This window comes from Tenebrio molitor, chromosome 7 (assembly GCF_963966145.1).
Source record: "Tenebrio molitor chromosome 7, icTenMoli1.1, whole genome shotgun sequence".
Lineage (NCBI taxonomy): Eukaryota > Metazoa > Arthropoda > Insecta > Coleoptera > Tenebrionidae > Tenebrio > Tenebrio molitor.
The window spans coordinates 3031907-3058282 of record NC_091052.1 but is presented as its reverse complement, the minus strand read 5'-3'; the positions used below and the strand labels follow the sequence as shown (position 1 = coordinate 3058282).

The window sequence follows — 26376 nt, the reverse complement described above, 5'->3', positions numbered from 1 at the left end:
CATTAGGTTAAATCCAACGTAAAATAGTTACAAAGGAAGGACCATTAAACTTTAACGAGTTACGTTGAGCTTGATATTGTTTATTATTACACTCGGGTCGGTCTCCAAAATGTGTCTCGAATTTGTGGGATTTATGCTCTACGACCAAACAAAAAACTCTTTATTTAAGATTGAATAGACAGTTTTTCTGTGAGGTGATATTGTGGATCTTGGTTCCTGTTCTGTGGCCATCCACTGTTTTAGTTACTTTTTTAGGACCAACATTGACTACAAATTCCCTAGATAGCAATATTATTAAAATTTGCTTGAAAAAAAGGTTCAGCAATTTTCAACCAAAAATGTTCACAAAATACTATCTTATTTTTATTATTTTATTTATAAAAAATGCTCAAATTTTTTTTATAATGAGTTAATACGGGGTCATCATAAATGATTGTATCATCGTAGGTGGCTGTGCGCTATGCTTTAAGTGCGCCGCTACGCCCACTAGTTGTTACAAACATTTATAATGACCCCCCAGTTACTTTCATATGAGTAGCTCTGTCAGATCACTTTTCACGTATGAAAACTGACAGCGCACGAATATTGAATAACATTTTTCGTGTTCGTTTGGGCAAAGTCTTAAAAAATATTGATTTATTGTACATTTTAAGGTTATCTTTGACAGATGTCAAGTTAGGTATATAACCGGGAAAGTTTATATACTTATTTAGTTATATACCTACCACTTTCCCGGTTATACACTGACCGGCACAAAAAACGACTCCCTTTGAATTTTATTAATATAATTAAGTAATTCATTGTCTTAGATTTTTTTTTTGATATGTTGTATTGATAAGTGTTATTTAAGTTATTCTTTGCCAAAGAATATCCGACAAACAAAACATTAAACACCGCAAATACAATTTTTATGAAAAAAATATAAAAGTAATTTTTTAGAAAAAATTTTACGTTATGAAAAATTGCCAAAATTTGAACAGCATTTGGAATTAGTATCTCGTATTGTCAAATTAAATCTTTTAACACGTAAATCAACCGACAAAAACACAATATGGAAGTAACGCAAATTTTCTAATACAGAGTGGCTGCGAAAATTGGATTCACTTTTCTACATTTGTTGGCAAAATTTTTTTTTTACGTTTTTTTTTATGTTGGTTGCAGCCAATGATCCTGCACTCTTAGAACTGCTGTTCTACCAGAACGACCTTCTTTAGAAGGATAATACCATTATAATGTTTATTCGTTGCTCAATACTGAAATTCATGACAGTGACATTGACAATTATTTTTTTTTAAATAGTGACAATTGCACAAAATTGTTGCCATTTATTTTTTTCATGCTTAAATTTTTTGTGAAAACAGCGACATCTTTTGGCAAAATGAAGAAAGTGACTCCCAATTTTCGTAGCCACTCTGTAATTTATTTAAACAAAACAATTCGGTTGCCATGGTGACCATAACACTCCCGATCATTGAAAATATCCCAATTTGACTATGATAAAGAGAAATAAGCACAAATATAATTTCAAGATCATTTATTAAAGAAATCATAATAAGTCGATTTTTTGTGCCGGTCAGGGTATATCTCAGGAAACGAACATGAAAAATTCATCAGTCATCATACTTGTGACTGACAGGAAAAAGTTCATTATATGATTGATATGATAACCTTGTGAGACCGCCAAACTTCCGTCAAGTTTGGCGCTTTGCTCGTAAGAACTGCAAAGAACATCCCAAAGGATCTCAAAAATGTTTTAGATGGAAGAGCTTATCAACACTCTGCGGTGGCACGTTCTGCCAAATCGATCAAGGAAGAGTGTACAGAAGTGGAAGAGGTCTCATAGGGTATCCACAGAATCTTTGACAGATGTCAAGTAAGGTACATAACCGGGAAAGTTTATATACTTATTTAGTTATATACCACTTTCCCGGTTATATCTCTCAGAAAATGAACATGAAAAATTCATCAGTCATCATACTTGTGACTGACAGGAAAAGCTTCGTAACTTATATGATATGACAACCTTGTGAGATAATTCGCTGATGACACAACAAAAAAACCGATTTCAATCGACCACCAGACTTCTGTCAAGTTTGGCGCGTTGCTCGTAAGAACTGCAAAGAACATCCAAAAGGATCTCAAAAATGTTTTAGATGGAAGGGCTTATCCACACTGTACGGTGGCACGTTCTGCCAAATCGAGCAACGAAGAGTGTACAGAAGTGGAAGAGGTCTCACAGGCTATCCACAGGGTCAACCCATTGAAAATCAGAAGAAATTCTTCCAGAGACAACCTCTCTCGATTTAGGGGCAACCATAAATTGCTGAAACGCATGTTGGCCATTATGAGACATCTTTAAGCACCAAAGCGAAGGTTTGACTAAAACCGGATTAGGTAAAATCTTCGTTCACCCAGACTCGAAAGAGAGGACTGAGAGGAGTCATATGTTGATCACGGGTTCGCCTTCTGGGGATCCTTGGAGGAAAGACAATCATCCATCAACAGGCCTAAAAGTCCTTCCTCGAGCGTCAGGTTCAAAACTGAATGCCGGAAAAAGGAGACAGAAAGATTATCCTTGCCGATGAGAATCCTCGTCCTCACTATCGATTTTTCAACATCAAATCGAGACCTGGACCAGGTCATTCAGATTATCGAACAGGCGATGGATGATAGTTTCCAGAAGGGCTTGTTTCAAGGGATCCAATACCTTGTAGACTGATGGGAATGCGTGATTGTGTGTATTTGATTACCACAAAATTCATACCCGCTCATATGTTTACACATCCATTGATAAAGAAGCACGAAAAAAAAAATTACTCGATTAAAATACTCGAATAAAAAACAATAAAAACTATTAGTAACAGCATTCGGTTTTTCTTTAAAAAACTGTAAAGCTTTTATCGCACAAAACATTTTCACTTACTCTTTCGTTTCAATTGATGATTATCCTATGAGCGAAGTGTCAACTTAGCGGTCAGAAAAATGTAAAAAAAAATATTCGACTGAAAAAAGGTCAATATGTAAAAAAAACGTTTATTCAATGAGTTCTATTGATGATTAAATTTATTACGTGGACACCCGGTATAAAATTAACTCTCTCTTGATCTGGATAACCTGATTATATAAATTGTTGAAAAAATTGTTGTTCGACGGCTTTGCAGTGTTAATTTATGCTTGATTCCATACATGTTTCTTATCAAACATTTTAAAATTTAAAATTAGTTTTGTAATTCTTGGCGCTTCTCGTATTTATCTTGTGATTTTTTTTTTTTTTGATTATCTAGATAGGTACTACACGATTACCAATACCGATGTATTTTTAAACATTAAAATACAGTAACTATGGACAAATGCATCGACTAGTTTTTCATTTCTACTGGCGTCACTGATTGTACGTATGTACTTGAAAAATAGGTTAAGATTTTTATCTAACCAATCTATAAATGGCATTAGCAACAATCTAGTAATAACAACAATAATAGAAAATGGATAAAATCATATATGTATATACTCGTAAAATGTGACAACATATTTATTGTATCTGTACTTGTATTGTATTTATATCTTCTAGAAGAGTCGTTGTTTTTCATTACAAGCCCTTGTTAAACAATAGTTATTTTTATATTAAGTGCGCGAAGAGAGTGTTTTTTGTGCATGAAAAGGTCTTTTACGCCGAGACGAAGGTCGAGGCAGTATAAGCCTTTGAATGCACAAAAACATCTTCGCGCACGAAATATAAACAATATTTTTTCTATAATTGATTCAAAAAATTGAAATTAAAAATTCAAATTTTTGAAGGAACTCTGAAGTTTCAATGCAGTGACCATGTTGCTAGGTAACTAATAAAAAACAGTGCGTGAAATGAAAAACAGAAATAGTCGTATGCGTGAAATTGCATTTCACACACTGTTTTGTATGGTTTCTATGGTTTCGATCTTACTAACAATGTAAAAAGAAAGACACGTAAGAAAATGACCCACTTCATGCACAGATAACTATGCGTGAATTTCTATTTTTTGAATCAATTATATAAAAATATTATTTTTATTTAATTGCTAGACGTCGTTCCAGGTTAATCGAAATTTTAATTTTAATATCTATTTCTTCCGCCACGAATAAATTGAATTCCACGACATGTAAAAATGTCCCTCGTTAAACGAATCCGTTCAGCATGTTTACGAATGCAATTGAATAAAATAATTATTTGTATTGATACCCACCACAATTTATTTGTACATGACTACAATATAACCCAATTATAGTTAATGGTAACGGATTTAGAGATTTGTATTTGTTACAAATACCGTGTTTGGTGTTTCTACATATTATTAAAAATTCAGTTAAAAAGTGTTGAATGCAGATCCGCCGCTGCAATGTGTTCCAACTAGCTATATTGCAGTTTTCCTTTGTTCTGCATCTCTGAAAACCTGACACTAAACTGCAATGTTCTGTTTTGTTGTTGTTTTTCAATGTTTTGAAGCTACCTTTCCGCCAGCACACTATCAGAACGAAACAAATGTTTCGAGTTTTGATTTTTTTTAATTCGCATGTCGATAAGTCAGAAATTTTACTAACTCGAGATGGTCCATGATCGTCGTATTGTTCGTTTGATGATGTCAGCAGCTGGTACATAAACCCTGTTGTCCCGTCTCCTGCTGGGCCTTCGCACGAACTCGTTCATCCACTCACCAGACGCGGCTTGAATTTCCCTGAAAAAAATTGCAACTTACTAACTCGTACATTACATACACAGATGTTGGCGACGAAATCTTGATAAGCTAAGCTGTATAGCAACAATACCGGGAACAATAATCTATTGGAATCACGTTGTCAGTCAACCAATACCACGAAAACGGCAACATTTATTTATGGAACAATCAAAATAATGTACAATGTACACCTTTTATTCCAAAAGGTTACACCTCCACGTGAATCGATAACGTTTCTGTTTACGTTGAAAATTATGTGTTGCAAAACGAATTTTGCTCATGAATATGTTTGGAGTTGGAAAGTACGATTTACTTTAGCCCGTTTGGAGTTATTTTACTCGAGGGCGGAAATATAATGATAAACAAATGTCGTGCACCCCATTAGATCCCTTAAATGGAACTTTAAAAATTCATTCTCGCTATATCTACTTAATCAAATAACAATTTCTTTCTTTCGAGCACGAACATATGATCTTGATTAATAATTCGGTTGAGTGAACACTTTTAACAGTACAAAGCTAAATATCAAAATGCGCTTAGGGCGGTTTTTCTGCGAGAGGCAATCTGCTCCAAACACCTACATATTTTAGTGAAACCATCATCACCAAAATTAACATCTTCATACAAATGTTTTTTGATGCAATAATGAAAAGAAAAAATGTGTCCATAGCTGTCATGTTTTGTCTTGTTTTGGTTTAGTGATAAAATGCTTATGCGTTCAAGATAAGATAGTTAAAAAATATTTCGAGGTTATCAACACAAAAACAAATTCACTTTGAGCGATTGTAACACTTTTCATAATTGAAATTTCTGTATTCGGGACATACGTGAAGCCCAGTCAAATAACGTATAATTAAATTTTGTACCTTTTCTGGAGTGACAACCTCAGTTTCAGTAGCGTCAAGTGAACGCAATGCATGCAAATGAATTTTAAGAAGGAGGAATTGGAATGGAATAGAGAATTCCATGGGGATCACCACTGTGATCCGATTCCAGCAGCAGAAGTGAAAATAATAAGCAAGGCAAACATTCTATATAAAATATTAAGCCTGCGATACATAACGAATATCTTGTTTATCCCTGAAATTTTCCGGATCACGTTACGAGTCATAAATTCGAAAGGAGCTTGCGGTCGTCTAACAAAATTATCTGACAAGTGATCGAAAATATCTCGCCGAAAGAATCAAGATTGCGGGGGTAGTCTGCAGAATGCATGTTCATCTTCATTGTAAAAATTCATTTGTCACGTTTGATAAGAGACAGTCAGCGAAAACTGATGGATGCCATGGAGGAGTCATAAATTTGTCCTAAAATAAATTTGACGCTTCATTCAGATTCAAATTTGCGTGGTATTTTTTTTATAAGAATGTGAAAATTAAAATGGTAAAAATATTCTAATGTCAAATCATTTAAATTTAAAAGCTTTTTGTATTATTGTCGTTTAAATAAACACTATAAGTCCAATTTTTACCCTTTTGAGGTGACGTCACGATTTCCTTCCTCGCTTTCTCTTTATTGAAACGACAGAAACAGAAAAAAAAACAAAAAAAAAGGCACGTTTATTTATTGAGGTTATTTTATGCTCCTGTCAATTTGACAATTTTTAATTTCTTTCACTTATTACAATGATTACAAACATAACCTTTCGAAGCAATTGTCAACAAATTTGACACATTTATGGTTATTTATGATCAATTCAAATTTGTTTCTGATCCTAGCTCAAACATACGTAAAGTTACTAGATAATGACGTCATCGCAAAAGGGTAAAAATTGGACATAGCGGCGAAATTTTGCTACTATTTTTGTGCAATTTTTTTCCTTGTCAACGCATATCGTTTGAACAGTACCATTCGTAACGTAAAAACGTAAAAATCCTTTGTTAAATTAGAGTTTGGCAAATCGCCTGAAAATGCCACCCCAGCATGAAAGGATTTAATTCTACAAAGTTAAGCGGACAGGCTATAACATTTCTCTTTTAATTAACGTTGCCAATTTAATAAATGCCAATATCCTGTCAGATCAATTACAAATAAAAAAAAATAAAAATCAAAAATAATCATTTTATGTCTGCCAATACGCTTTATATTTTGCTCTATACTGATGGAATGGTTAATGCTTATTGATACGAAAATGGCGCCGAAAAAAAGTATGACACCAGCATGTCGGAGAGGCTCTTGAATGGCACTAAGCAACAATTTATCAGTTAAATCATAAACAAAAACAAGTGGCTACTTCAATCTGTTGAATATCTTAGATAAAAACCAGTATATAACAATCTTCAGAAGTTCTCGTCGCCAAATCTATTGGAAAATGTTCGCGTTCGTTACTCTCTTCGCTCTGCTTGCCGCAGCACAAGCAGTGGAATTCGAAGTTATCAACAATGAAGGTGGACCCGTCTGGCTAGGAGTTCTGGGAAATCCGGGACACACTAACCTTAACAACGGTGGAGTTATTCTCAATCAAGGCCAGAGTGTAATATCTTTGTAATTTGTGCAAAATCAGGTTAAATTTGTAATTTGTAGGTGACTCTGCAAGCCGAAGAAGACTGGGCGGGACGTTTCTGGCCTAGAACTTGGTGCAACCCCGACACAAACCACTGCGACACCGGTGACTGTGGAAATGTGCTAGAATGTAACGGAGCTGGAGGAGTGCCACCGGTGTCTCTGGCCGAGATCACCCTCAAAGGTTGGGGCAACCTCGATTATTACGATATTTCCTTGGTGGACGGTTACAATATCCGGATATCTGTAAGTATCGTATTTTCTATTTGAGTCAGGGAAGATCGTCAGTTATTGTAGTTGGAGCCGATTAATGGACAAGGTGACGGTAGCGAGTACAGCTGCAGGAAATGCGAGTGTGCCGTCAACCTTCTTGATAGTTGTCCGCAAGAACTCAAGGTTACCAACGGCGAAGGGGCCGTCGTAGCTTGTAACTCCGCTTGTGGTGCTTTCAACACTGATGAGTATTGTTGTCGTGGAGATCACGGTACTCCAGAAACTTGCAAGTCTTCCGACTGGCCTGTCGACTATCCGGCTTTCTTCAAGCAGAATTGCCCTGATGCTTACAGTTACGCTTATGATGACCACAAGAGTACCTTCACTTGCCAAGCCGAAAAATACGTCATCACCTTCGGTTAAATACCAATTTGGATTTTTGCAATAAATCTTAATTCCAGCACTTGTAAACAAAATTTAATAAACTATAATAGTTAAAAGATATTTCGTAACAAGTTTTCGACTAAATTTAAGTATCGAATTTTTGTCCGTGTTTTACGTATTCCTTTGCAAAAGATACGCTTTCAAACTTTTAAGTGTATGTGCACAATTTTCTGCGTTATTGTGCTGAACTCTAGAACCGGAAAATTTGAGGAGGCTGACTACTGAGATAAATGTTTAAACTGTAAACAACAAGAACAGCGGAACATCAATGAGAAAAATCACAAATAATATAGTTTGAGAAGTCTGTATCTGTAAAAAGTCGAGAATATCTTACACGTAAATTTAGGCATTCTTATTTGAATCCACATTTAAATGTTCTATTTTTTTACCCAACTATCGAAAGAGAAAAGGTAATGTGTTGTGTCATGACGAATCTATGGACGGAAACGTCAACACACTTTAAACAAAATGGACGTTTCGTCACATTTGCAATTAAAACATGAAACATTAATTCTCATCAACACAATTAATAAGTAAATTTATTATAAAACAAATAAAAAAAGGTGAGAGTAGTAACAGGGCCCTGAAAATAATTATTCTTGTTTTGCAAATGAAGAGGATGAATTTGTTCAATATTGTTGTGTGATCGTAGAAAGACCATAGAAGATAGAAGACGCCACCCGCCACCGACGCTTTAAATTTTAACAATCTAGTAACCAGCGCCGACGGTGCTACCAACCCAATGGTAATAAAGTTACTAATGTTAAATTATTTACTTTTTAAATTTTATTTTTAAGTATTTTTGAGTCATTCGTTACAAAAAATATTGTACCTAACTTTTACGGGAAGAAATTTCCCGATTTCAACAGGATTTTCACCATTGGATGGCCCACTGCTCATTTACTCAGGAGTAACACACGACATACGAGTAAGGTTGCGACTTTCTTGGATTTTGGTATTCGAATAATCACTTTAATATTTATTTGAATATTCGAATTATTCGAATATAGTTATACACCGTTCACGTTGTTAGTTTAATAGATTATTTTGAAAAAAACGGAATAAAGTCTTTTATTCGTGGTCGGGTTTCTCTCTTTTTTTATTATACTTGTTCTTGGTAAGTTATGTTAATGTGTTGTTTTTATATACCTACCTGTTCTTAAAATAACAATTCGAATAAGTTGTTGACAAGACAAGACGTCAGTAGACGCAATCAGTCTACATGAAATTCATGATATGATTGATATGTTTTAATTACAGCTTCGTGACTTTTGTAGCAGATAATCTAGGAAAACATGCATATTTAACAAGTGGGAAAACATGTAGAATATTTATTTAAATAACGAAATCCTGAGAAATATTTCTGCTAAGTGGGTACCTATATATAGGATCAAGCTAATCGTGGCTGCCAGTCGGCATTGAGCAAGTGTTGAACGTTTCTAAGAACTACAGCAATGATTATTAAACTTTTCTTGTTGATCACATGTCTTGCGACATGTTTTGCGGTGGAGTTTCAAATTTTGAACAGAGAAATTGGCGACATATGGGTCGGAATCCAAGGAAACCCTGGTCATCCTCACCTCAACGAAGGCGGATTTGTTCTTCGACCAGGACAGAAAGTGAGTTATTTTGAAACACGTATTATTCGACAATTTATTAACTACAAGTTTTAGACGGTAATACAGGCCCCTTCTAACTGGGCCGGTCGCTTCTGGGCAAGAACTTGGTGCAACCCCAACAACAACCATTGCGACACCGGAGACTGCGGCAACAAATTAAAATGTAACGGCGCCGGCGGTGTTCCGCCAGCATCCTTGGCAGAAATCACTCTCAAAGGACACGCAGGACTCGATTATTACGACATCTCACTAGTTGACGGGTTTAACATCATGGCGGCTGTAAGCTGTTCGTAGTACTTTGAAATATTTTCCTAGTTTTGAAATTTTCGTAGATCGAGCCTATAGGCGCAACAGGCGACGGTGGTCAATACAGTTGCAAGAAATCTGCTTGTCAAGTTCGTCTGAATGATAACTGTCCCGAGAAGCTCAAAGTGAGAAATGGCAACGGTGTTATTGCGTGCAATTCCGCTTGCAACGCTTTCAACACTGATCAGTATTGCTGTCGTGGGGCTTATGGCAGACCTGAAACTTGTAGCTCTTCCGACTGGCCTGAAAATTATCCACAATATTTCAAAAGTCGATGCCCCGACGCGTACAGCTATGCTTATGACGACCACAAAAGTACCTTCACTTGTAAGGCCGAAACTTATTTGATCACATTCGGAGGTTAATACGAATTAATTCTCACTTTTAAAATTAGGTACTTTTTTGCTTGCTAGAAGTGAATAATTTTAAGAAAAATTAATCAAATAAAATCATGCTTCATTTTCATTATTGTTTTTTTGTTATAAAATGAACTGCATACCCGACCCACGATAAAAGAGAATTATGCCTTTAAATCAAACAAAAAACACGTAATATAATTTCCGTAACTGCTATTCGGTTATGAAAACTTCTCTTGTTTTTTTTTTTTTGAATGATGATCTGTCATCTTAGCGATAATAGGCCCAAGTAAAACCGGTTGGACATCTTATTTACGTCAATAAAAATTGCTTATATTTAGCAGTGAAACAAACAACAACAAACAACAAACTTATTTTTTGTTTCTGCCAGATTTCTCAAATAGGTCACTGTTGGATTTGTAGTGGTAAGAACAATCTTGAGAGCAAGTGTTCTCACAGAATTCCAAACAGTGAACAAGGGAGATATTTGGGTCTGGATTCTCGGTAATCCTGAACATCATCATCAGTCACCTTAACGAGGGTGGATTTGTACTTGAACCAGAACAAACGGTGACTGTCAGCTTTCAATTGCCGCAATTAAAATTTGGAAGATATTACTCGAAGTGTTTTTTTAATCTATAAATACGAGTATGTCTCTTTGACATCGAAAATGGCGACAGAACGAACCGCTCGGTGAAATAGCTGATGGCGGCCATTACAGCTGCGAAAAATCTGCTTGTCAAGTTCGCTCGAACGAATTCTATCCTAAAAAGCTCCAAGTTGGGAACGAGCATGCAGTTATTGGATGTCGAACAGCTTGTGACGTTTCCAATACTGAAAAATATTGCTGCCGGAGGGGCCTACAAGAAACGTGCGAGTCCTCCACTTGGCCTGGAGAGTATCGCAACTTGTTTCAAAATTACTGCCCACATGCGTACACTTGTCAATTTCAAGACCGTAGCAGTACTTTTATATTTTAAAGTCCATAGTTATCTCATAACGGGTAAGAAAAACTTTTTTTTTTGCAAAGTAAAATCGACAGAAGAGGCTTCAATAACTCGTAGTAGGTACCTGTGTAATGAATGATGCCACAAAAAATTTTTGTTTACTTTATTTATGTATTTCTTTCATTCACATTATATTTGCTGCTGTTACTTTTTGTCGTCTAATAAGTTCAAATACAATTTCAAACAAAAAAGCATAAAAGACACCAGAACCAAGTGACAAACTGGTTTTTCATACACCCTGCAACACACTACAACATTGTAAGTTGCATAACAATCAAGTTAAGCACCGAAATGTCGGAAAGCTTTAATAAAGTTATGTTCATGAGAGCGGAACGAACATATTTATTACAAATGCTGGTATGACAATTAATTTCTCAACACAGAGGTTTACAACAACTTATTATGTTGAATATGCATAAGTAAGTTGACTTTTTAAACAGTGATATTTAAAATAATAATTACGCAAGTTTTCAGATACCAAATGAATAATGACAGTTTATTATCTTTGACGTGGGTTTTTGCTACAAATCAAAATCATATAATCAATCTTATCCTTTAGTGTTTTTCACAAATCTATGAAACTGAAATTTTGAAAATACGTACCTAATAACATCTGTCCATGTGAGATTGTGATAACATTTGCAACAAACAATGATTGTTAGATTGTTATCAAACAAATAAATATTATAAATCGTATTGATATACTGATATTGTTTAGAGACGGCAAAAAAAGAGATTTAAATAAATATAAAAAAGGTCAAAAACAGATCACGGGTTTGAGGTTTCGGTTCCGTCTATCATTTCAACAACAAAATCACAAATTCAGTCATTATAGAATTGTAAACATGGCCATTAAACCCACTCTTTTCCAGTTTAACGAAATTTTCAACAAGTCAAGGTAAAAGCGTCACTGTCTGAATTTTTTTTTTTGTGTAATTACCTTTTAAGCTTACCTACGTCGAAAGTTAAAAAAAACACTTGAACACTTGAAAGTAGATATGTTCTTATACTTCACACATTCTTGGCAAGATAAAATCTGATATCATCTTCAACGGCTGATTATAAAATCGAACACGGACGATACACCGAAGATACTTTTTTAGGCAATATTGTAACAATGTTCCTCCTTAAGGTAACATTATTTGCCGTTTCCCTGAGCTTAATCAAAGCCAATTATATACGTATTAATAACACAGGAACACAAAATCTCGTGTTCATACTTGAAGCTGTAGGACATCCTCCTAATAATGGAACACTGATCGAGGCCGGTAATTATGTAAGTTTTTTTTGTGATCATCACTTCAAAGAATTAAAATTTTGCTTGTTTGTTAGACTGAAATCATAACTCTGAATGAATGGGAAGGAAGCTTCTACACCTACCCCGAAGAATGTCTAACATCCCCGTGCGATTATCCCGTAACGAAAATCAGTGTGGCTTTCGAGAGGTACATATTTGGAGATTTCTACGACTTCCTGATGGTCGACTTGAACAAAGGATTTAACGTCCCGGCCTCTGTGAGTATTAATCAAAATGAAACTCACGTGAAAACTAATACCACACGATAACTAGATAAAATCCATAACTCGCTCCGACTGCGATGTCATCAGTTGCGACGCTAACTTGCTCGAAGTGTGTCCCGAGCAAGACCAGATCAAAAACGACAAGAACGAACTCGTCGCATGCACAACATCGGTACAGAACTTTCAGGATTTCAAAGAGAAATGTCCTAACGCAAGAGTCGACGGCAGCGATTTGGATTTAGGAGTTTGCGCCTCCATGAATTACGAACTGACATTTGGTTGATGTAATAAAATCCGGGCGTAATAGACTTACATGTGTTTGTGGCAGACAGTGCAGACCCAATCAGTCGTCCTTAATGAGTATTCCCTACATCCCTTGCATACTTTTAATCTGCAAGCTCGACAGTAAGCTCCTCGGTTGATCACACGACCCAATTCCACTCGACATCGTCCGCAGGATCGATCAGGATCCGGTCCTGTACTGTCCCAATCAGCAGACGGCCGCAGAGCGCCCTTTCTTCTTAAGTTTTGCAGTTCGGCTTTCAGGTGCCTGAAAACAAAGCCGCAATTAACTGCTTTGTCTCACAAGCGGATATAAATTATCCCGCGGTGTATAATAAAGCGGATAAAATATCCAAATCCTTGCCGGAATACATCAACTCCATTTTACTTTTTAAACTTTATGAAGTTTATGAACTTCGCAAATAGACTCCTTCGAAAAAATCGAGCGTTTTAAAAATAGTCCTGGATGGTTAAATATAGCTCATGAACGTTTACGAAGCTTTCGTCTAACTGATCGACCAGTTAATCCTTTAAACGATTTGCAGGAATAGGAAAACCGCAAATTCACTCACTGAGATATTGATCGACGCAGTTTTAGAAGTTTGGGTTTAATCAATTTTTTTTCTATAAATAAAAACGTTATCAATGGACGGGCAACCCACATTTCAGTTTCGATGTAACGTGTATTTTGGGTTGCAAACTTAATAAAAAAAAAATACAGACGAACCGTGGTAAAATGTTTAAACGTTTATAATAAAACTCTTTATCACAATTGCAAGCATCTAGTGACGAAAAACGCCCTCGGCGATTGATTAATACAATTTTTTATACATCTTTCAAGTTAAGTAACAAATTAGGAAATCTTGGTTGTGATTCAAATGTAGGCAGAAGCAGATAACACGAATTGGTGGGCGTTGGTAAAAATGTGGAATATAGCGGAACCTCTAGCGACCCACAAGTCAAAAAGAATACAACTTGTACCTACTCTCATATTTCATTATAAGTAAAATGTCAAATGTCTGTTTCGCGACTAAGCGAAATGTTTCGTGCATCATTTTCAAAATAATAATTCATGCAACTAATTAGATACCAAATAACACCAACACGTTCTGTTAATTGATTTTTAAACGCTTTTTCGACGCCCCAGGCGTTGGATACGATTATAATGTGGTGTTGGAAATATTACGAAGCTCGCTTGTTGGAATTACATAAAACAAATGTAAAGATAATACAATAAATTTATGTAACGCTGCAAAATCTCGAATAAAACGTGAGTCAGATTTCTGCGTACACCTATGCATTATTACGTTGCAGTGAAAACGGAGTCCACAAACCACATTAATGTAGGTTGTAATTTATATCGCGTAAAGTGTCACTGACTGGTCACAAATTTGATTACTTGCCCTGATGCAATATTTATTTATTGCCATACTGTCAATAATATTGCAGGATTATAAATGATTTATGGGATCAAACTGAACGTTATTAACAAGTACGCTGAATAAAAATCAATAAAAAAATCTAAATATGGAGAATCTTAAAAATTATTTTAATTTATTAAATAAATATTCCGGCTGAACTGAAGTCCAATGCCAGACACAACAAAGTTCGACGTAACAAAAGGTTACCAATTACTATGTTTTAAAAATATATCATTATGTATAATTAAGGTATTCGTAATTATATAAATGTTACAAAATATATTTATAGTGATTATTTATCTTTGTTTTGTTAACATTGAGCCAGTGCTACAACATTCAGGAAATAGAATTCGTTCTCGATGTGTAAATATTCTTGGTAATTTTTGGATAAAGAAAGTATTCTGTACCCCCACATGCAGTGACCTTCATAATTTCGTTGAATGACAACCAGCCTTGGATGTGGCAAAAGTTTCTGTACTACATTTTCTCACCAGTTATTAATAAAAGCCTTGGTTAAAACTCATTTGAAGTATTTTAAAACGATCTAAATTATTATTTCAAAACCCTATTACATATTATTGTTGTCGCCGTTGTCAGTCTAATATTTTATTAGGGAAGGCAACATCCTTAAATTCATCGATTCCTGTTCACTGCCACGCGTCGTCACTCGAAATAAAAAAACCCCATTCTTTTCTATTACAATTGTGGATGTTTCTACCACCCCAGAAGTGTTATTAAGCAAAGTGGGGTTGTTATAATAAAGCTATTCAAATTCCGACTTACCCATTATCATCCGTATTGAAAAATGCAGCAATGGCAGCCATTAGATTTGCTTCGGTGGATTTAAGGCACGAATTTTACTACTTTATCAATCACACACCCATAACGTGTTGTTCTGTTGAGAACTGCTTCCACGTGGTATCGATACATTTTTACTGGAAAATACATTTCACTCAGGTATACGGGGTGCTCAAAACTGTGGCTTGTTAGAGGGTCAGATTGATCGAATCTTATTAATTCGCCGATAAAATCAGTGCGGTTTCAATCGACCAGTTCAAAATGATTTGTTATTACAAAATTCACGGTCCGTCAGTCAAGCAATGAAATTTTGTTTTTATCAAAGAGACTTACACAGAGTACACTTGCGGGCCATGTACTGATACAATAGACTTTTTTCTTGGGAGGAGTGATTAAATTTGTACATATACAGAAATAACATTTGCGTCTTGTTGAATTAATTTTGTAGATTCGGTTCGCCGACAACCTTTAGTTAAGTAGTTTGATTGTTAACTCCGACCGTCGTGGCAATAAAAAGATAGGAAATATAATTACATTTATTATAAATAATAATCATTTTTTGTTTGCTTCGTTCGTTAGTATTAATTATAGTTAAAACTCATACATGTAGAAATATGTATCATAATTCCACAACACTAAACAAAGTGTTAGAAAACAAACGGTTTTTAAGAACCATAATTAGCAACAGAAAACATTAAGCAAAACTAATCACAATTTATGTTCTAGAAGATAATTCGATAATTGTTCGGAAAAACGGAGGAAAGGCGTGTTAAGTGCTAAGTTGAAAGATATTTGCATTCTTTATATAGAAATGCAAATATAACAGTCAAGTAACAAGTAATTTATGAACTGAGCAAATAAAGATGTTTCCGATCTTGAACTGGAATTCATTGTCATTTTGCTTTGGAACATAAAATGGGAAATTTGAAATTGTTGTTCGGAGTAAATAGAATTTAACAAATTGTAGCTTTCTACAAACAATACAACTGAAAATAAAAGTCGCAGTAAAACGATCGCCACAAAAGAAATTTAATTCAGAATTATAAATAAAGAAAATAAATTTTAATTGAAATACACCTGCACTTGCACGTACAACCATACAAATGCAGATGGCTTAGTCAAGAAAAAACAATTTAATGAATGCAAGTTTCCGACTTGAACGTTGACTCACGCCACGAAAACGATTTTAGATTCACAAAATCGGTAAATTTATATTAAATCTCTTGATTAGTGGACAGTTTTTTAAATTAAAAACAATGAAGTCAATAAAATTGAACTGTCATTTTTTCCTGATTATTTATTTGGAGGCAGATGAAGCGACGTTTGAATTGGAAATTTTAGTTTTCTTGTGTTGCTCCTCTACTTAGGGTAAAGTCGTTTATTAAGTTTATTTGTGATATTCGTGATCGGTGAGTTACAGAGTCGTTGAAAAATGTCAAATGAATTCAATTAGTGGCGAATTTTGATTTCGATGCAAATATACCTAATTAGACAATTGTGCGAGCGTTGTGTAGATAAATTTAATAGTGGGAGTGATAATTGTGAATAAAATGTTCCATTATGACATACTTTCCAATTTTGCATGATAGTTGGGAGAGTTGTTATGCAACAAAGGTGATAATAAGAAGTGTATCAGTATTGTTCTAATTAAAGTACTTGTTAAATCCGAGTAATTAATTCCACCTTTATCGGCGCCACACACAAGGTCAATGAAAACATTCTAGCAACAACTTTTTTTCATTTTATTATACGGCTTTACAAACTGCAAAAAGAGCAATGAAAGTTACTTGACAGTTTGGTATTATTGTGCCAATATTTTGAGCGTGAAGGTAAAACAAAGACTAGACCCGAACCCGAAAGTGGTCGCGAAGTAAGTCACATAATCGAAAAATGTAGGATTGTTCTTCCTTTTATTGCATCTATCTTACAGGGTTATTGACCGTTGCGGTATAAAGAGACTCATGTATATGTGGTATCTTAATACCATTGAAAGTACTTGTCATGTTGATCAAAAGTTCATGATTGCTGCTGCCGCGATGTCAATGCTTCTTGACCAACGACATCGCTCACCGAAAATCCCGATTCCACCCTCTACAGCTTCTTGGATGAGCAAACCCCCATATACCTGGGCACGAATGTATACAAAAATCGCTTTACATGTCTCGAGTCGGTGCAATTTCGAAGAAATATCACTGCTTGGTTAGGACACAAACCCACACAACAACAAACCTTCACAGACGAAGCAAATTTTCATTTAAGCAGAAGTCACGCAATGGATTTTGACGCGTGTTCCTCGATTTCACGAACCACATTTCGGCCGTTTTCAACACGAAAAAACGCAAAAATCGACACAAGGAACTGACCGGTTCGACAAAGATTTCACTTTTGTATACTCCAAGTCTATACTTCACCTCCGTAAGAGATTGTACAGTTCCTCTCAAGGTGTAAGAGGTGCGCAAGCGCTGCACAACAGTTATTCAACTTTGAGACAAGTTTACAAGGTAAAATTTAAGCAACAGGTGGTGCACGAATCCATTTTTCGAAAAAGTTGTCATGCCGAATACACAAATTATGTTTGTTTTGTGATAAGATAATGCGTGGTAGTGTGACATAACCAGTCGTTGCACAAGAAGAATGGTGGAAAAATGTGTTAAATGATGCGAATCAACGAAACGATTACTCCAGAAAAAGAGGGACCTGTCCAATTGCTCCCAAACTTTTGGAATCGTTCACGTGATAAGCCGAATGTGATAATGGTGTCCGGTACGCAATTTTACACGAAATCACTGTAATCAAGATAATACTGTTGGTAAAATTAATCGGAAGTGGGTTTAGCAGGTTTAGCGTTGCCAACCCATTCATGATTACGATAAGACTCATTGTCTGGGATTAGAATGATAAATGCATTCCTGTCCGTGGACTACGCGGTGTTATTATTTTTAATTACCACCGCGCAATGATATATTAAAATGTAAATGCAAACCAAGACGTTTGTTCTGGTCCTGTTATGCGGATGAGAAACGGTCGGTCTTAGTCTCAGACAAAAAGGAAACGATTATATTTATCTGGGTGCACATAATTGTTCGAACAGCTTTATCCGGACTCGGCTAATTAATCATAACGAAACAAAGAGGAGAAAAATGATTATTCAATTTATTTACATTTCATTCACGACATCGGTGTAATTAGAGACTCGAGGTATTTAAAATAAAAACGGAAGAAATATAACACTTTTTGCGATCTTTACGAGCTGAAACTGTATAGTCGGCATCATTAATGATTTCCTTATTATGTAACACTAATGGAGAATTACATCTGAAAGCTACAAACAAACAATATAATGCAACGCGATTCTAGAATGTATATGTATCAAAAGTCCTGTAGTATTGTGACATTGTGACGCTCTATAATTTTATTGTGTCGAACTATGTGGAGCCGTTGAAGCTGTCAAATCATATGTCAACAGTCAAATGTCAAATTATTAAATCTTAGCGTCAGTTGTGAATTCGACGTCTTGGTTGTTTTGCTTGTGGTTTTCTTCAGTTTTTCTAAATTCTACTTTCATCTCACAACAGTTTTTATTAAAAACCTGTCATTAATGAATTTACATAACCTCTGTTTTTCTACATATTTGGTACCAGAATATGCTACTGAGTGGCAAAAATAATATATTCGAATTCTACAGGACTTTGCATAAACTCTTTTATAGACACTTTGTACATATTTCATATTATTTCCTTAAACAAAATGGTATCATTAAATAAGCTGTGCATAAACAACACACAAAACGCTTTGATCGATATTGCAAATTAATTTTAATTTTTTAGAATTTTAATTATTAAATAAAAGTAGGTAGGCAGACATATTTACAAAATTTACTCCTTTGCAGTCGCGATTTGCATAAATAATTATGTACCTTGATTAAAAATGTGTAAATTAATATTTAAAAATGTGAGTCGACTGTTATTTTAATCATTCAATTTAACGCGACGCAATGGTAGGTATTGATTGCAACTGGAGTGTTTTATTATGCACATTACATATCCGTTGGATCACCTAAAGATAAAAATAAAAGTGAAACGGGTATATGAGAAATTTTCAAATCGGGCGACCAACAAATTTCGTAGATTCAGTAAAAATGAAAGTATATTTCAATTAATTATTTATACATCAAAATAACAATAGCTAAAAATATCTTCACGGTCGGTTAACTCTCTTTTATTGTTTACTTGCCTATTACATCGCTTAAATACAAATTTAATCTACTCAATCATTAATGAATCTTTATGATATGATCTTCAAAACCTGTGCGAAGCCCATACCTCCTGTGTAAACCGGACTTTCTGAGAACACTCGTGACATTGGCGACTGCACAGCTAAAGTAGGTATTGTTACACCCACTGTACTTCCACCCAATGGGAGATACTCCAAATCGAAATTTTATTGCTTTTTAGTTAACAAAATTCCAAAGTGTAATATTTTTTCCTCTAACATAATTAAAATTGTGAAACATACATGCTAGGTTTAGCACAATAACTACGTGATTATTTTTCGTAAAGGATAACAGTTCGTGGTTGGCTACCCTTTCATTAGCATTACAACTTTCCAGACGAAGTACCTTCATTAGATACAATTTCGTCGCCACCGCAATTTCCTGCAAGCCACTCAAACTAGTTTAAAAAATAAAGAAGAGAATATTTCCCATGAATAAGTTACCTGGTATCTCGGTCTTCGATGGGGAACTTTGTTATAAATCATACTTTAGCCGCAAAGTAAAAAGTTGTTCTTTTACCTACGGAAACTTAGACAAACTCGAAATGATAACGTGGCAGGTACGTAATAAAACAAATGGTTTTTGCGTGTAAAACAACACGAAGAGCACTTGACTTTCTTCCTAGTATTTATTAAACGATAAAATAAATGTTACTTCTTCTTCTTCTTACATTTCTTCTTATTTTAGAATCAGCTCAGTCTTTTCCCAACTGTATTATTTTAATAAAAGGTTACAAAATTTCCAATTTAATTCGGACCGGTCCGAATTAATTTCTTCAGAACGGACATGACAATTGCCAGTAAAATGTTAACGGTTCTGATTTCCTATGCAACGATTAATAACCATATTTATATGCTCCAGTTTACTTGAAAATGCGATGTTTTATTGTTGAAGGAAAGTGGGTGGCTCGGTTGATCTTTTCCAATCATTCGCATAAATAGTACAGGTGTGACTGAAAGGAGGATGAGAACATTTAAATTTATCGCTGCCGCCTCCTCCAGCCAGCTTTCATGAGGTAAATAGTATGTCAACGGCACTGCAATGCCGGGCTTATCTTTTTGGGTTTCTCCTCTTGACTCTTTGTGTGGTGTAAATTAAATGTTAAAGCAAAATGAACAAGCACAAAACGTTTTATTCAATATAAATTACCACAAACATATTTTTAACGAGCGCAGCAACTGGAGAACACAACACATAATTTTTTGTTTTCTTGATAACCGCTCTACCAGCTACGTGCACTTTTAAAGTGCCTTACATAACAATAGGTGCGATAAAAATTATCACATTAGCATTTTCCTGTTGGGCCAATTATTATTATTATTATACGTTGGCACTTCCTGCAGCGTTCAAGAAACTTGAAACGAGTTGTCTAGTCCAGTTTCCGCTAAAATAAAATTATTGAACGTTTATGAAAGCGGCAAAAAGTAAAAATCGAATTAAAACGTGTCACTGGAAGTCGCATTTTCATTCCATTTTCCGCGATTATCTGCTTTCGTCAGTTTAATATAATCTACTTAAACCGAGAGGCGAGTAAAATCAGTTCAAATTAGACTCTTGGAACAGTGGAAGACCTGTGATTTTAAATAGGTATTTAACTCGTTAAGTGTGAAGCTGGAACAAGAAATTTACTTAATTAAGGAAGCACTAACATCATTTTAGCTATGTTCAAAGTGAAATTCTTGGCAACATTATAAAATTCCGGCCAACCTCCGATACAGAAATATGCAGTATTTGAATAACCAGCTTAACTTTTCACAAATTTTCTTGACGTCGTAAAAATTTCGTTCCCGGCTTAAAAGGGAATATTTCGAATAGATAAAATTTCTTTTGAGATGTTCTACTTAAAACCGCATCCGGTAAAAGGGTACTTTCAAAGCAGAGATAAAAATGTTTCCATTAAGACGCCGTTTCAGACAATTTTAGTTGATTGTCATTTATGACTACTTCGGAAAGAAAGTTTCGAATATTGGTTAATTCGGTTGAGGATTTCAACAAGTAGCCTCTTTCTGAAAGTGACTATTTGTTACTAGAGTAAAAATAATGTAAGAACTGCAATGTCAAATTTGACAGCGGCGCTAATATTTCTGTAACTAGGTACATTCAAAACAAAAATTTTAATTTTATAGTAAATTGTGTGGCTATTTTTTTGCACATCAAACAATGTCTATGTTGATCAGATAAGTAAATTTTTAATGTTTCTAACCTTTTCGATATCCTGCAAAAATGAACATTTTGTTTGAATTGTTCAAATGAACGACAACGTCTTAAACAAAGATTTATTGTTTTGAATGTACTGTCAAAATTTTTGCTCATTACCATAGAAACATTCATTAGTTCGCACTTTTGCCGTGGGACTTCTTACATTATTTTCACTATAGTTCATTTACTTCAATTATTTCAGTTGTGTAGACCAAATAATTGTCTAGCCTTTGCAGCTTGAGTCAGTTTCCAGAGGCAAGTCCTTTACCAAACATCACTTTCTAAAGCGGATAAATTTCCTCTGTAACATGATGATTTTAGATACTGTTAAGAACACTTTTATCAAATTATATGGTACAACAAAGGATTGAAGGGAAATGGTTGTTTTTGTTGCAAGACAGGTTTCATAAACGGCAATGTCAATACCATTCCCTAAATCCCTTTGTTCATGTCAAATTGTCCGTTAATACCGCGGAAATTACCCATAATTAACAATTATTAATTAGTATGGATTTGTGCCTACACCAACCAATTTTCAGATGAATTTATGATGCGGCGATGATGTGTTTTTGATAATCAAGTCAGAAATTGGACGTGTTATTAGGTGTTTTGTATAAAAACAACTCACAATAATGGATACAAATCGTCGAGCAAGTTGTTACATGAACAACAAGTGAAATTAAATCATTTTTTTCCATGTAACTAATCGAATAATTTGCCACATTAATCACGCTACTGTGTTATAAGGAGATATTAAAATTAAAGTGAATCATCCGCGACGAATCGCTTCTTTAAAAATAATCCCAGCATGTTTTACGAGTGTAGCAGTTTTCTGGATTCGTAGAATGATGGCGGTTTTTTAACAAATAAATTACTTCTTTATGAGCAAAATGCCGAAATCGAATTCCACACCAAGTCCATTCTGAAAATTTAGTACCTACTGTTAATTATCAAAACTAATTAAGCACCAGATAAATAATTTTTATTTTATAATAAAATGTGACGGGAAAAATTGGACTCTCTAAAGTCTAAACATTGTTATTTGTTTGTATTTGTGTTACTTTAAAGCTTTTATTAAAAAATCTGCTTTATAAATGACAAACTCTTGAACGAGAAGCAAGTTGAATAAATACAGCTATATCGCTTAAGGGTAAATTATTATTACGTTTCGTTCTTTGTTGAAGTTAAAAATGGCAGCGTAAAGAGTTTACATCGTAATGATTGTAAAAAATATATTTTAGTAGAAATTACAAATTTCCTTGGTTTAAAATTTTAACGACCTGTTGAGGGGACTTTTAAAATAAAATAATTAAAGTAATACGTCGTAATGTGGTACAAGCGAGAAAATAACCAATAAATAAAATGTTCGATTAAAAGCCGACGCAGGAGGTCCACAGTTTCACATGACCATTTTAATTTTAAGGCAATATCAAAGGATTTGGTTGGACAAGGCAACGATATCAGAGAAGAGTGGTCGTTAATAAAAATAGTGTAGCTTCTCTTCGACAATTACTACTTTGAACCTGGCCGTGATTTGTTGAAAATCGGGCAAATTTAATTTTCACGGCATGAACGAATGTAAAATCAGGAAATCACGTTCATCACGTTTCATCAAAGGCAAAAAGAACTAGCAGAAATCGATATGTCTGATCACGTTTATAATTTGTGACACTTCCTGCTCCTTCATCAATCAACTTAATGGAAACTTATTAGTTCCAGTATGGAGCTAATCCAATCAGGACACCTTCGTTTAGAATTTTTGTCGATCCGACATACACCGAACTTACATAATTCTCAGTTGCTGATCTCTTCTCAGCTGCTCGTCGCGGCCAAGGACTCCCAGGATAATTTCCCTTTCCCTGTCGGACAAATGTGTAGCTTCTTTCGTTGCTGCAGCAACCAAAGCATGGGAACACGCTGGATCCTCACAACATGACATCACTTCGCATATATTTGTGAATTATTGCCAGTTTGGGGTTCGATTAGAATTTAATTAATTCCAGCGGTTTCGGATAAAATACTACCGACGAAATTTATAGACCGGCGATGGAACTTTCGATGAGTTCAAATGAGCAAAGATTCGGTGTTTGTCTTCGCTTGTTCTGTTTCTAGCGGCCAATTGTTGAGCACATTAATAGATAATCAAAGCTTTCGGCTACGTGGCTTTAACCGTCTGACAAACTACCCTACTCGATTTGAAAATTTAAAGCAATTTTCAGTCGACAACTCCATTCAACTCTTCTCGCCCACACTGTGATATTATTTATTTTTTGGGTGGTTTTGAGTAGGTAGACCGTTAATTTAATTTTTAATTTGATAAATATCAGACTTCACTGTTCCTGGATATTATAGCAACATAAAGAAAGTTTCTGTTATTAAGCTCCGATGGAGTTTCAGTTTGGTTTAATTTTCGTCATAAATTCGAGGTCCACGACGATGTTTCAATATTCTTAAAAACGGCAGTGATTGAGTTAAAACACATTCAACACGTGTTCTATTCGCGATATTTTATGTCAGAGTGCAAAACACTGTCAATGCGACACCACGGCAAGATATCAACTGCGGTGAACTTGCTGTTTGCTTCCCCTCCCAGAGCTTTTAGCGGGTATCTATAGCGACCAGCAGCTTCCACCTAGTAAAACGTGACGCCAAAATTACCCCCTGACGTCATCGGAATACACCCTCCAACAGGTGGGTTTTTTGCCGGTATCGTCTTCATAGCTTCATCTCATATTGCATTCGCCAAAAAGGTGAAAATGAAACAAATCAATAATGTTTTGCAAGCTTTTGCTGTAGGTACGATTTTCAGATGTGAATATTGTCTTGAAAAAGATAACTTGTTAAATTGATATTGATATACAAGGTGTATCAGAAATAGGTACACTAATTTGAACTGGTAACAGAACTCGTTAAATACATAATTGTTACATATCATTTTTGCAAAATTTTAAAATTGTTTTGTTATTTTAGCCCCCATTAATTCTACGAGCCGTTTACCATCTCTGTATTTATTAAAATAAACTTTTCATTTCATTTAGAAAAAATCGACCGTGAATAAATAATGAATTATACAGTGAGAAGTAAAAAGGTGTTGCGTTCCTAATCGCTTTCCATTGTTTTTTTCTTAACTGCAACTGAAAAAAAGGGATAAAATAATGCCATCGTTCAGTCGTCGTCTTGTCGTTGTCGGTGATTTGTGTTAATTTGCGGAAGCAATAATAACTGTAATACTCAAAATGGCACATCTTATAAATAACGAATTAACCGATATTGTGCTCGCGTATGAAACAAGCCGGTCAAAACGCGGTCCAAACCCGACACTTTTACGAGAATAATAATGCTTCCATGGACGGGTAAGTCAATTTCTGGAAGACTTTTGATGATTTTTAAAACGCTTCAGCGCAATTTTCCCCCAAAAAGTTACTAAACGTATTGGTTGTGCTCGACGAGTTTTATTAGCAATTTTGTTTGTTTTATTAACACTATTGACAGCTGGTATACATTTCATATTTAAACGTCTTGGTTTTTGTATTCTTTTATTAATAAAATGGTTTTCTCGTTGGAACATGACATAAAAGTCACCAAAAGTCACCAGAATTTATTGCCAACTCAATCAGTACCTAATTGTTGTTCTCACGGTACCTATGGAGTAACATTCTCTTTTAAATAAATTGAATATGTATTACAATACTTTTGTTTCTTTAAGAAATTTTGTGATAATGATAAATATCACATGTTATTATCCAAACATACTTTCGTGTCAAAAATAAATTTCTCCCTATGATTTAGGGAATCTCTTAATTCATAGTAACCAACCTTAAACATTCAAAATTACTTTTGCAAATTCTAGTTACACACAACATGAAAAACGTTATTTCCCTAAAAGTTCGAATTTATTTTTGACACGAGAGTAATAGGTATTTATTTAACGAGTTCGTGTGTAAATTGTCCAGTTTACACAAGAACGAGTCGAATACAACGTTTTTTTGTTCGACGAGATACTTAGAGGCTCAAAATCGCTTAAAATCGTTAAAATTAGCTTGACGTTTCGTTTTGACAAGTTGTCACATTTATCAAAATCCGTTGACAGGAGAAAATTCTCAAATTCTAACACTGTCGAACAAAAAATACATTTTCGGAAATCTGATTCTACATTATGTAAGAATAATGCAGTCCGAATTAAAGCAATTACTGTTAAAAAACTGATTTATTTTGTTCACTTGTGGTTTTGGTGGTTTTTCCGAATTCACAGAATAAACGTGATTTTTATGCAGATCCCGAGTATTCCACCAGTAACGGCTGTTTAATATGCACGAAGCTAGGAATAACGAAAGGATTAGTTTTAATCCATTTTACAGAATGGTGCTTTGAAACGAAATATCCCCGTTGCAACGGTTGAGTTGTTAACATTATGCAAATGTTCTGTCTGGCCTGGAACTACGAAAGAGCGGCCAAAAGTTAAAAGACAAAATTATCAATAAAAACCAATTAAATAGAAAACGCGAGGAATTTAGGAGCGGCGCTGAAAAAAACTGATGATGCGTCCGGTACCTACAATTTGAGAGCAAAGACAACTTTTGTGCGAATAAGAGATTGTATTGGAAGTAAGCGTAACGAAAATAGTTATAATGTAGCGCAAAAGCGGTGGCGTGCGATATGCCATTTTAAGATGGCGTAGGAGAAAAAGTAGCCCACAATACATTTCCCTTTTTGTAACGTGTGATGT

At 34.8% G+C, this 26376-nt stretch overlaps 4 protein-coding genes across 9 annotated transcripts in view; 3 read left to right on the top strand and 1 right to left on the bottom strand.

Moving 5' to 3' along the window:
- The window catches only part of btsz (bitesize), a 46201-nt gene extending 22002 nt beyond the window's left edge, over nt 1-24199 (bottom strand). Inside the window, exons 1-4 of one of the 6 annotated variants that reach the window (XM_069053506.1) lie at nt 17408-17598; nt 15164-15315; nt 12991-13227; nt 4576-4709 (exon numbers count right to left, since the gene is read on the bottom strand). In XM_069053506.1, the coding sequence (XP_068909607.1) occupies nt 4576-4709; nt 12991-13227; nt 15164-15204 (412 nt within the window). In that variant the 5' untranslated portion in view covers nt 15205-15315; nt 17408-17598. Of the gene's footprint in view, nt 1-4575; nt 4710-12990; nt 13228-15163; nt 15316-17162; nt 17293-17407; nt 17599-23437 lie in introns of those variants that run through there. The other 5 variants (XM_069053507.1, XM_069053502.1, XM_069053504.1 and 2 more) reach the window with 5 other exon arrangements.
- On the top strand, nt 6995-7928 carry LOC138134918 (uncharacterized). The gene is made up of 3 exons (XM_069053513.1): nt 6995-7182; nt 7233-7457; nt 7509-7928. The coding sequence occupies exons 1-3, from the start codon at nt 7021-7023 to the stop codon at nt 7845-7847; spliced, it is 726 nt and encodes a 241-aa protein (XP_068909614.1). The 5' UTR covers nt 6995-7020; the 3' UTR covers nt 7848-7928.
- Nucleotides 9085-10258, top strand: LOC138134916 (uncharacterized). The gene is made up of 3 exons (XM_069053511.1): nt 9085-9487; nt 9542-9766; nt 9820-10258. The coding sequence occupies exons 1-3, from the start codon at nt 9323-9325 to the stop codon at nt 10156-10158; spliced, it is 729 nt and encodes a 242-aa protein (XP_068909612.1). The 5' UTR covers nt 9085-9322; the 3' UTR covers nt 10159-10258.
- LOC138134919 (uncharacterized) lies at nt 12135-12989 on the top strand. The gene is made up of 3 exons (XM_069053514.1): nt 12135-12432; nt 12489-12671; nt 12727-12989. The coding sequence occupies exons 1-3, from the start codon at nt 12274-12276 to the stop codon at nt 12958-12960; spliced, it is 576 nt and encodes a 191-aa protein (XP_068909615.1). The 5' UTR covers nt 12135-12273; the 3' UTR covers nt 12961-12989.
- Nucleotides 24200-26376: the final 2177 nt, after the last annotated feature.